Below are 11305 nucleotides of genomic sequence, written 5' to 3'. Positions count from 1 at the left end.
TATTTTCAAGGATTCAAGCTTTTAATTGTTTTTAACTTTTTATTAAATGTTTTGACCAAAGTGTTGTAAACCACCCTGAGACGGCTATGCGGAGAGGGTTGGTCACAGAAATAGCAAAATAAGAATAAACAACACTTTTGATTCATGTATAATCTGAATAATGGCAGCAGTTCACATTTTTGGCACTCAAGGAAGACCCTCCCCCAGAGCAGCCGGGCTCTGACTTCCCATGACTTCCCTGAGAGCAATGGGGCCCGGATCCAGCGGTAGTCAAACGTTATGGCCATCGCAAGATCAGATAACAATAAAATTGTTAAAAACAAACGCAGAATAAAAATTGCTCTTAACCCATACATTCTGCTCCTTACCCCACAGTGTTTGCCCCAAGGCTAGCTCGAATCTTTCTGGCGGCCAGGCCCGGATCCAGGAGTTCCCCCTCTGCCTCAGTGAAAGACACGGCCGCCTCCTCAAGGGAAAAGGGACACCGGGAGAAAAAGCAGATTCCCCCCTCGGAGACCGTGCCAGGCAGAGGGGGCAGCTGGGGAAGGCGCAGGGAGCAGAGCTTGTCCTGGGCAAAGGGAGGGGCCTTCACAGCCTTTGTGGCAGCAATGCCCCTCTGAAAGAAGGCGGGATCAGGATGCCCCTCACTCATCTCACCTGGACTGTGAGGGAAACAGCTATTTCCCCTCCCCTGCCAAGAGGACAGCTGAACGCCCCCCCTCTCCATTGCTCGTGGCAGAGGCAAAGAGGGAACCAAGACTGTTCGCCTAGACGCCCGAGTTTGCTTCCCGGCTGCTGCACTTTCCCAGGGCTGTGAAACGTTCCCACAGGAACACCCAACACAATTTGTAAAGATTCTTTGTACATTTGGGCGAGGCAGAAGAGGAGCATCAGGTACCCATGAGCCTTGGGGGCTTCTAAATGCTGCTGCCCCGAGCATCACAGGGGAGCCAGGCTACAGAGCTGTGCTGCCCCAGAGCATGGAGTTTCCATTCATTTTTGTTTCGGAAATAGTGGGCCGTTTGAACTGAGCAAAAAAAAAAACACCTCACCTGGTCCACCTGTCTCTTCTCCTCTGCCTGGCTCAGGAGGAAGCCTTTGGCCAGGGCCACCACCTGGGAACTGATCTCCGGCCCGCATCCTCTCACCCAGCCCTGCATCTCCTGGGGCAGGAGGGCCAGGAACTGCTCCAGGATCACCTGGTCCAGGATCTCCTGCTTGGTGTGCCTCCGGCTCCAGCCAGCGGCTGCAAACCTCTCAGGGCCCATCGGCCTGATAGCGAAGCCGTCGGAAGCATTGGCTGTGTACTTCTGCAGTCATAGTATCCTGAGACAGCATCTCTGGTGCAGCTTTCCCCCAGAATTCAACCTGGCCACTCCCTGTTTGGGTGGGATGAGGCCCTTTCCTTGATCCCTTGACAGTTCCTGGTTCCTTCTGGGTCCTCCTACTCTTCCATCTCCTTCCCCTTCTACTTTGCCTTCTACTTTGGATAGATGCCCTTCTTTACATAACTATTAAGAGGGAGAGAAAAACATATCAAAAATTCGGAAAGAAGCCAAAAGTGAACAGAGCTACACCACCATACCTGGCCAAGAGACACCTAAATTGTCCACATAAATCAGATGGGATTAGGTTTGTTTGCGGATTAGATTTAATATCATTGTGTTGTATTATGTATAAAGATTTTTTTAGGTATGCCTGTTTGGTCCTTCAGGAAAACGAAGCATCATCTCTTTGGCTCTTTACAAATCAGTTGCCCCTGTTATGATCTTGGTCTCCCATGACTGTGTATCGGTCTCTCCTGGGAACTAAGACTCAATGTCAACAGCTCAAGCCAAAAGGACTGGTGAGGGCTGGCCCACTGCAGATACCCCCTCAATAGGCTGGATTCACTTATTAATAGCTCTGTGAAAGTCCTTGGCGGGGGGGGGGGGGAAGGGGCAGAGAAGCCTTAAGCCTCTCCAGGCCAGGGCAGAGGGGCTGCCTGGATGGACTGGGGGAGGCAACAAACCCCCAGGAAAATGGCAGATGGGACATGGAGCACTGCCCCCAAATGCTTTGCACCTGGGGCAGCCAATGGCCTTGTAGGATTCATCCCATGGGATCCTGCCTGGGATCCTTCCTGGGCCTCCCTACAACCACCATGTTGGAGGATTTATTTTCAGTTATATTAATTGCCATTGTTCAGATTCCACCTTCCTGGCTGCTCCAAGGGCCACCAAGGCAGCTGGCCGAGGAAAACACGCACGGAGGGGTGTGTTTATTGACTTCATTGAAGTCCTCCTTCTTCATGGGGACTCAACACAGACAGCAGGTGAGAGAGAATTTGTGCTGGAGAACCAACCTGAAGTAAAGCAGTGTTGACAGGAAGCATGAAGGCTAACATGAGCCACTCTATGCTGCCAAGTTACACAGCGGGACACAACTTACATGAATACAAAGATGACATCATAGGGCTGACCAGCTAGGCAGATTATGCACCCTGACTAGGACAGCCCAGGCTGGCCAGATCCTGTCTGACCCTGGAAGCAAAGGGAGACCTCCGAGGTGGGCATGTACCCGGCAATGCTCCCCAACCACCTTCTGCAGGGTTGCACCACTTCTGGGGGTTCTTCATGCCTGAAGGATGTTTCAGGAGTTTCTCAAGGGCAAAAAAGTTGAGAAAGGCTACGGCTTGAGGGCCACAACCACAAATCCACATTAATATGGGCCCCGGTCCCTACGAATTTCTCCTGGAGACTCGCTTTGGACAGTGTGACCCTCTTGCAGAGGTGGGAGCCCCTCTGATCTCCTCAGCAGGTTTTTACATAGCAGAGGGGGGCAGGGATGGAGTCCGGCCAGGTGCAGGGGGCACCCCTCAAAGGAGGGCAGGGTCTGCTGGGCCAAGAGGACAGGAGAGAGACCCAGGAGGAGCCAGAAGAAGGCTCACCTTTGTCTGCAAGGAACGGACACTGGAAAAACTCATACTGCACTTGGAAACTCTTTCCTACCAGCTCCCCATCCCCAAAAGCACAGGACAGCTGCCTGCCTCTGATTCTGCACCCCCTTGCAATGACTTATTTGCAAATACACCTCCCTGAGATCCTCCGGGTGCAGCTGCAGCCGGACTTTTTGGCCCTCTTAGCCCCCACCTTGCCCAACCTCTCTAAGAAGGGGCTCGCTGGCTTAGCCTTTTGGGGGCTGTAGGGAAAGGGGGAGAGAGGTCCCTCCCTTCCCAGGCAGCTGCACAACTGGGCTCCTCGCAAGAAGTCCCTCTCCACCAATGCCCCCCCAGGGAGGGAAGGGAGAAAGAAAGGGCCCCCTCTATCTCGATCCAAGCAAGCAACAAAGCTTGTTTAATGACTTTTCACATCTGGGCAAATGTATTTATTTATATTTATATACCGTTAAACACTAATCTTAACAGTTTTATTACCCCAATGTTTTGCCTGCCCCCCCCACTCCTTCCCCTGGCCATCCAAACTTCCCCCACCCCCGCTGCGCCGGCTAACCTTCAGGGAATCAAACCCGGCCACCACTCTTAACCACGACACCAAGTGGGCTCTCTTGAGAAATCTCCCTGACTTCACACTAGCAGTTGACTGTCAGTATTAACAAGGGCAGGATATGTTTCTAACGGAGTTCAGGAATGTTTGAAACATCTCAAAATTCTTGCTAAGCCTTTGGGGCATGTTCAGTGCGCATGTTGCTTGAGGGTCAGACCGCACCGAGGATGTAAAGAGAGGGAGCCTGGCTGAACTTAATAAACATATGAGACAGACTTCTTAGATTAACACAAGTAGACAATTAGCTTCATTACTTGTCCTTTTGTTTGGCTTGTTCTATGTTGTATCACTTCTAAATGCTTTCACAGGCGAGTTCATAGATGCTTTTGAAGATTATGTCTGTGAACAGATTTCTTTTCATACACTGTGCGTTCCAAAGATTTTAACTTTGCATGAGTTCTTAGATGCTCTTGAAAAGCGATGCTCCAGTTGAACACCTTTCCAAACTCTCAGCAGTCAAATGTTTCTTCCCTGTGTGGGTTCTTAGATGTAGTTTCAGATTGCCACTCTGAATGAATCTCTTTCCACATTCTAAGCATTCAAAAGGTTTCTCCTCTGTGTGGGTTCTCTGATGTAGTAGGAGATTGCCACTCTGACTGAATCTCTTTCCGCACTCTGAGCATTCAAAAGGTTTCTCCTTTGTGTGGGTTCTTATATGCCGTTGAAAATGGCTCCTATCTCCCAATCTCTTTCCACACTCAGAGCATTCAAAAGGTTTCTCCCCTGTGTGGGTTCTTTGATGCACCAGAAGATGGCCACTCTGACTGAATCTCTTTCCACACTGTGAGCACTCAAAAGGCTTCTCCCCAGTGTGGGTTCTCTGATGCAGTTGAAGATTGCCATTTGAACTGAATTTCATTCCACACTCTGAGCATTCAAAAGGTTTCTCACCTGTATGGGTTCTTAGATGTTGTTTAAGATTAGAATTAGAACTGAATTTCTTGCCACAATCCGAGCATTCAAAGGGTTTCTCGCCTGTATGGGTCCTTAAATGTTTGTGAAGATTTCCACTCTGAGTGAATCTCTTTCCACATTCTGAGCACTCAAACGGTTTCTCTTTTGTGTGCGTTCTTAAATGCCGTTGAAAGTTCCTACTGTCACTCACATGCTTTCCACATACTGAGCATTCAAAAGGTTTCTCCCCTGCGTGAGTTCTTAAATGCTTGTGAAAATCCCCACTCTGACTGAATCTCTTTCCACAACCTGAACATTCAAAGATTTTCTCTTTTGTGTGGGTTCTGAGATGCCGTTGAAAACTGTTCTTGTCACCCACTTGCTGACCACATTCGGAGCATTCAAAAGGTTTCTCCATATGGGTTCTCTGATGCCGTTGAAGATGGCCATTCAAAATGAATTTCTTTCCACATTTTGAGCACTCAAAAGGTCTATTGCCTGCATGGATTCTTTCATGTAGCTGAAGTTTGCTACTCTGACTGAATCGCTTTTCACATTTCAAGCATTCAAAAGGCTTCTCCCCTGTGTGCATTCTTTGATGCAGTAGAAGTTTGCTACTCTGACTGAATCTTTTATCACATTCTGAGCATTCAAATGGTTTCTCTCCTGTGTGGGTTCTTTGGTGCAGTAGGAGATTACCACGCTGACTGAATCTCTTCCCACACTCTGAGCATTCAAAAGGTTTCTCTTTTGAGTGAGTTCTTAAATGCTGTTGATAACTACTCCTGTCACTCACCCGCTTTCCACATTCTGAGCATTCAAAAGGTTTCTCCTCTGTGTGGGTTCTCTGATGCCGTTGAAGACTGAAATTCTGACTGAATCTCTTTCCACAATCTGAGCATTCAAAAGGTTTCTCTCCTGTGTGTGTTTTTAGGTGCTTTTGAAGATGGCCACTCTGACTGAATCTCTTCCCACACTCTGAGCATTCAAAAGGTTTCTCCTTTGAGTGGGTTCTTATGTGCCTTTGAAGGTCAGCATTTCGATTGAATCTCTTTCCACATTCTGAGCATTCAAAAGATTTCTCCCCTATGTAGGCCCTCATATACTGTTGCAAATAGCCACTTTGAATTAATATATTTCCATCATCTGTGTGCCCCAAAGGTTCCTCCACTGTTTGTATTCCCTGATGGGGCTGAAGATTGGAAGTGCATCTGCATTGCTTTCCACACACTGAGCATTCAAAAGGTTTGTCTCCTGTGTGGATTCTTTGATGACGTCGAAGACTACCAGCCACACTGAATCTTTTCATACACTCTGAGCACTCAAAAGGTTTCTCCCCTGTGTGGATTTTTTGGTGCACAAGCAGCTGTGATCTGTATTTAAAGTACTTTCCACACCGAAAGTATTTGCAGGCGTTCCTTGTACTGTGCTTTGGAAAGTTTACATCATGCTTTTTTCCATCAGAGAACGTCATTCCAGTGTCTGACCAGATAAACGGCTTCACTCCGGAATGAATGCTTTGGTGTTTAACAAGGTCTGATTTCTGTGAGAAACCCTCGGCACAGGTTGAGTGGCTATGATTTTCCTCTCCTGCATTTATTTGTTGATGTTTAAGGAGCTCTGCCCTGCCAAGGAAGCTCCTTCCACACTCCATACATTGAGGGCTCTCCTCTCTGCTCTGCATATAATATTGGGTTGGATCTGAGAAATCTGTTCCCAGCTCCAAGCACTTGTATGTTTCTTCCACCCTGTGAATTACTTCATGGGAATGCCCCCCTTGGCAAGGAACGGGTTCCTCCCTCTTCTCGAATATATGGCCTCCTTTCTGCCTCTTGGGTCTGCCTCGATTCCTGAAGTCTTCATCCTTGACTTCGTCTGGTGACGGATGATGCTGTTCCCCTTCCCCTTCCTCCCTCTGATCAGCCCCTGTTGGGATAGAGAAAAGCCCAGTTAGCAGCCCCACAAGGAAGTCAGATTTGTACTTGAACTTCCACCCACACTCAAAGCATTTCTGGGGCTTGTGCCTGGACAATAACGTACCCTTAAAAGGGGCTTCCTCCTGCCTTTGTTGTCCATCTCTAAGGTCTCCTTCAGCCTCCTCATTCTTAGCTCTTTCCAAAGAGAACCCCTGGAATCCCCCCCCCCCCGTGGCTCCTTTGCATCTGCTACGGGAACCAGAAAGGAATCCAGCTGCCGCTCTGGCTGGAAGTGAACCCACCACTCATTCCCAAGGATGCAATTTCCTCGGACAGAAGTCCTTCCCCCACCAATCATTTTTTGCTGCCAGGAGGTGCCAGGAGGCTGGAAAGCCATCTGAAGGAGATCCTGGTTCTGTGAAGGGGGTGGCAGGTGACAGTGGGTGAGCGAGAGGGTTGGGAGTGTCCTGCATAGGGCAGGGGGGTTGGACTAGATGACCCAGGAGGTCCCTTCCAACTCTAGGATTCTAGAACTTCAAGTGAACTCTGCTGTTCCTCTGAATTCTATTCCTTACTGTGGTTTAAGACATCTAAATGATGACTCTTAAGTATTCTTTCACGTTTCCCAGAATACCCTGGATTTAAGGAGACAAATCCCTCAGGGCTCCCCGCTGAGGTCAAGCCCAGAAACAGCTCCTGAGCCTCCAGATGTGGGTGAAGAGCAGGTCCCAAAGGCTGGCAACTGACAAAGCAGAATCTGACCCCTTTTAGAGGCTTCCTCAGTTCCTCCTGCCCCCCCTCCCCGCTACGGCCTCAGATCAGGGCCCCCTCTGGGTCAGGTGACGGCCACAACCCTGGCCTCTGTGGCCCCTGGGCCAGCAAAATGCCTGATCCAACGGCCGCATTTCACACCACTGGTGCCCATGAAAGGTCCTTACCCAGAGAGGCCACACTCCCATAGTTCTCCTGCATGACTTCTCCATAGAGAGCTCTCTGGCCCGGATCCAGGAGGGCCCACTCGGCCTCGGAGAAAGAGACGGCCACCTCCTCAAAGGAAAAGGGATGCTGGAAGAAAAATCAGATTCCCTCGTCAGATACCATGGCAAGCAGAAGGCGCAGGATGGAGAGCTTGGCCCTCAGACACCATCTCAGCAGCAACTGCAGGAGAAAAAGCCCCCAGAGAAAGGAGGGGGGACCCAGGCTGTCTCCGCTCATCTCCCTTACCTGGACTGGAGGAGCAGCCACGGCTTCCCCCCCTCTGCAGAAGGGATGGCTCCAGCCCATTTCTTCCCAGCCTGAGAGGGAGAAGGAAGATCGTCAGCCGAGGCACCTCTGCTCGTCTGAATCCTGCTTTGGTCACCCTCCTTCCCTGGACTGGGAAACCTGCCAGAGGCCTACCCACGCAATCTGGAAAGCTTGTAGCAAATTGTGGGAGAGGTGGAAGAGAAGCCCCAGATGACGGGGAGCCTTGGGGGCTTTTAAAGGCTGCTGACACATTGACACCGAAGCCCCAGAGGGCAGCAGGAACAAAATTGCCTCTGTATTCTCCTCTTTCTGACCGGCCTGTCAGATGCTCCTGGAAAGCAGGGGCACAGAAGACACATATCGGCCACCAGAAATGCATTTTCCGAGGTAGGCGGCCCCAGAACATGGAGGTTCCATTCATTTCCAATGACTAACAGGTGAGCCAGAATTACCTTCTGTGAATCAGCCTAATCCCCTCCCAAGTGACTGGCCATCGTTCCGTCCTGTGGCAGGGAACCCCAGAAGTTTTCTAATGTGAATTAAGATATCCTTTCTCTCCTGTCCCAAAGCTCCAGCTCAACAACCTCACCTTGAGCCCCACTCCCATCCAGCCCCAGAGCAGGCTTACCACCTGAGAGGCCGTCTGGGGCACAGGCCTCAGCCCTCTGCCTGTCCTCTGAAGGAGCCCCTTCCTCTGCAGAGAACTTCCCCTCCATCTTCACTGATGATTCCTGCATCTGAAAGAACAGAAAAGGAGAGAGGGAAGAAATGGAAAAAGAAGGCGATGAATCTGCCCCACCACCAGACGCCTCATCCCTGCATCAACCCCAGGGGCAAGAATTGCGGTTCCATTTTCTTCCCAGTTTAGTAAAATCACTAGAGGCAGAAAGAGCTGACTGGGAAGCCTCAGGGAGGGAGTGAAGGAGACCCCTCACCTGCCTCTTCTCCTCCGCCTGGCTCAGGAGGAAGCCTTCGGCCAGGGCCACCGCCTGGGAGCTGCTCTCCGGCCGGCATCCTCTCACCCAGCCCTGCATCTCCTGGGGCAGGAGGGCCAGGAACTGCTCCAGGATCACCCGGTCCAGGATCTGCTGCTTGGTGTGCCTCTCCGGCTCCAGCCAGCGGCTGCAGAGTCCGTGGAGCCGGCTGCAAACCTCTCGGGGCCCCTCGGCCTCCCGGTAGCTGAGCTGTCGGAAGCATTGTCCGCGTTCTTCTGCAGTCACAGTGTCCTCAGCAGGGATCTGTGGGCCAGCCCTTCCCCAGAATCCAGCCCCACTCCCTGCTTGGATGGGATGGGGCCCTTTCCTTGGTCTCTTGCTCATTCCAGGTCCTTCTGGGTCCTTCTTTGCTTCCATCTCCTTCCCCTTCGTTTCGGCTTTGGAAGGATAGCCTTACTCAGCTGGCTATGAAGAGGGTAGGAAAAGATATCAAAAACCCAGAAAAAACCCCCCAAAAGAACAGAGCTGCACCACTGACCCTGGTCAAGATACACCTGAGGGCTGTCCCCGTGGGTCAGAAGAAGCATCCTTGTTGCAGTTGGTGTATCATAGAATCACAGAACGACAGAGTGGGAAGGGGCCATGGAGGCCATCCAGTCCCACCCCTGATCAGGGCAGGATCAGCCTCAGGCATCCAGGAGAAGGATCTGCCCAGCTGCTCCTTGAAGAGGGCCAGTGAGGGGGAGCTCCCCACCTTCTGAGGCAGCCCCTTCCACAGCTGAACCTCTTGGACTGTGAAAAAGTTCCCCCGAGATCTATGCAGTACAGTTCCACACATCAAGGGAAAGCATAGGCGTTAACCTGAACCCATAAACGATGTGAAAGGACACAGCAGGAGCCAACTTACAGCCATAAGAAATGACCCAATAGGATCCGACTTTCAATCAAGTATCATGACAATTTTTATGGCCTGCCCTTCCCAGTTGGCCTCGGGTGGGCAGCAACAGGCATGGGTGCCAACCGAAGGCGCTGCTTAGGACGGGAGACCCCAAGAGATGCCGGAGGGGTGAGGCGGGGGCAGGCGATGGGAAAACCCCCCCCCCCGTGCCACGAGGACCCTCCGAGGCGGCCGAAGCCCCCAAGCATGTCTCCCAGCCTCGAGGGAGGAGGAGGAGGAGGCGGGGGGGGGGCAGGGCTGGATTCGGCCCAGGGGCCGTGGGGGGGCGGGGCCCGCAGCAGAAGCCCCGCCCAGGGGAGAGAAGCTGCCCTCCCTTCGCCCCGCCCGGGAGCCCCACCCCCACCCCCCGCCGCCCCCTTCCTCCCAGACCCCCAAGAGGAGGGGCCCAAGGAGGCCTCCGGCTGCACGCGCGTTGCCCTTGGAAACCCCCCCCACGGCGGCTCCCCCCCCCGCCCAACCTCCCGCCCTCCCTCCCGGGGCTGGGCGGGGGATTCTGCGCGCACGCGCCGCACCGACCTCCCGGCGAGGAAAGCTCCGCGGGCTCCTCCGCTGCGCCCCCCCCGCCCCGGCCGGCCTCTCTAGGAAGCGGCTCGCTGGTTCTCACCCTTGCGGAGGTGAAGGCGGAGGCCTCCTCTGGCGGAAGGGGGCCGCGGCGCGGGCGGATGCCACCTCCTGCCCGGGGGATTCCGGGAGCCGGACGCCGGGGGGGGGTGGGGTGGGGGTCCGCGGCCGGCCCAGTCCCAGGAGGAGGAGGAGGAGGAGGGGGCGGCGCTGCCCTCGACCGGCCTGGAGGCTCCGCTCGGGCGTTCCGGGGAGACCTGGCCTCTGCCCCCCCCCTGCAAAAAAAATAATTTTCTGGACCCACAAAAATTATTGCCATATGGAACATACTGAAGAATTTGGATCCCTTTTAGGATATAAAATTAAAGAAAGCCAAAAATGATAGCAAACAATTTAATGCCATAACAAGAAGATATCACAAAGATCACAGAATGTACAGTAGCTACTGATCCTATTACATATTTGGAGATAAAATAGATTGGACAAAGTTGTCATCTTTTAAAAATAATTATCATAAAACTCATGAAGGGATACAAGCAGATTTATCCAGATCGGGAGGGGGGAATTATTTATTTCCTGGCTGGAAGAATCTCAACAACCAAAATGAATGTGTTGCCAAAATTAAATTTCTTATTTCAAATAATCTTAAAGGTCCTACTGGACTCTGATCTTATTTCATGTTACCTATATATATAGATAAATGTATTTGGAATGGTAAGAAACCAAGAATAAATTCTAATACTTTAAGATGAGGAAAAGACATCACAGTTCCAAATACAGAATTGTATGATCAAGCAGCAGGTCTTGTTGATTGTGGACTGGATTAAGAATCCAAAACAAAGAAGAGTAAAGCTTGACTCAGCAAACCTTTCCTTAGCAACTGAGACATAGAAGTCAGGGAAAACGTTTAAAAGTTACAAATACCCAGAAAAAAGTTCAAAACATGTCAATTCACAATGGAGAGCATGCCGCCACCCCTTTCATTAAGTGTGTGTGTGGAGGGGAATCTTGAGTAAAGCCAAAACATTGAACTTTGAGAACCAAAACTGCATCCATTTCCAAGAGTGACGGCAACTCAACTCCCAACTTGGGAAAATAGTTGTCAACAGCAGTTAAACTCCAGATCAAGGTGGCCAAACTGTGGCTCTCCAGATATCCATGGACTACAGTTCCCATGAGCCCCTGCCGACACATGGTGCTTTCAGGGAGGTGCTCAAAGTACGGTGTCATCTTCTCCCATAGAAGCAGTTG

At 51.4% G+C, this 11305-nt stretch overlaps 2 protein-coding genes across 6 annotated transcripts in view; one reads left to right on the top strand and one right to left on the bottom strand.

The window, feature by feature from the left end:
• LOC143833891 (uncharacterized) overlaps positions 1-11305 on the top strand; it is a 234189-nt gene that overhangs the window by 166558 nt on the left and 56326 nt on the right. The gene's annotated exons all lie outside the window — the stretch shown is intronic.
• On the bottom strand, positions 3454-10068 carry LOC143833899 (uncharacterized). Of its 3 annotated transcripts, none has more exons than XM_077330175.1 (6): positions 10010-10068; positions 8536-9000; positions 8229-8337; positions 7580-7650; positions 7294-7420; positions 3454-6365 (listed from the first exon to the last, which is right to left on the bottom strand). In XM_077330175.1, the coding sequence occupies exons 2-6, from the start codon at positions 8950-8952 to the stop codon at positions 3946-3948; spliced, it is 3144 nt and encodes a 1047-aa protein (XP_077186290.1). In that variant the 5' UTR covers positions 8953-9000; positions 10010-10068; the 3' UTR covers positions 3454-3945. The 3 variants fall into 3 exon arrangements, with proteins under 3 accessions (XP_077186290.1, XP_077186289.1, XP_077186288.1); XM_077330174.1 differs by lacking the exon at positions 10010-10068 and adding an exon at positions 9290-9893; XM_077330173.1 differs by lacking the exon at positions 10010-10068 and adding an exon at positions 9443-9893.

The sequence above is a fragment of the Paroedura picta genome, chromosome 3 (genome assembly GCF_049243985.1).
Source record: "Paroedura picta isolate Pp20150507F chromosome 3, Ppicta_v3.0, whole genome shotgun sequence".
Taxonomy (NCBI): domain Eukaryota; kingdom Metazoa; phylum Chordata; class Lepidosauria; order Squamata; family Gekkonidae; genus Paroedura; species Paroedura picta.
Note: the sequence above shows the minus strand (reverse complement) of the source record. Positions and strands in the feature narration are given on the sequence as shown.

Excerpts from the sequence above, each read along its gene's own strand:
- LOC143833899 (XM_077330175.1), bottom strand. The coding sequence starts at position 8,952 with ATGGAAGCAAAGAAGGACCCAGAAGGACCTGGAATGAGCAAGAGACCA. Across the intron at positions 7,421-7,579 it reads TGGCTGCTCCTCCAGTCCAG|CATCCCTTTTCCTTTGAGGA; the intron begins GTAAGGGAGATG and ends TTTTTCTTCCAG. Across the intron at positions 6,366-7,293 it reads TGGGAGTGTGGCCTCTCTGG|GGGCTGATCAGAGGGAGGAA; the intron begins GTAAGGACCTTT and ends CTATCCCAACAG.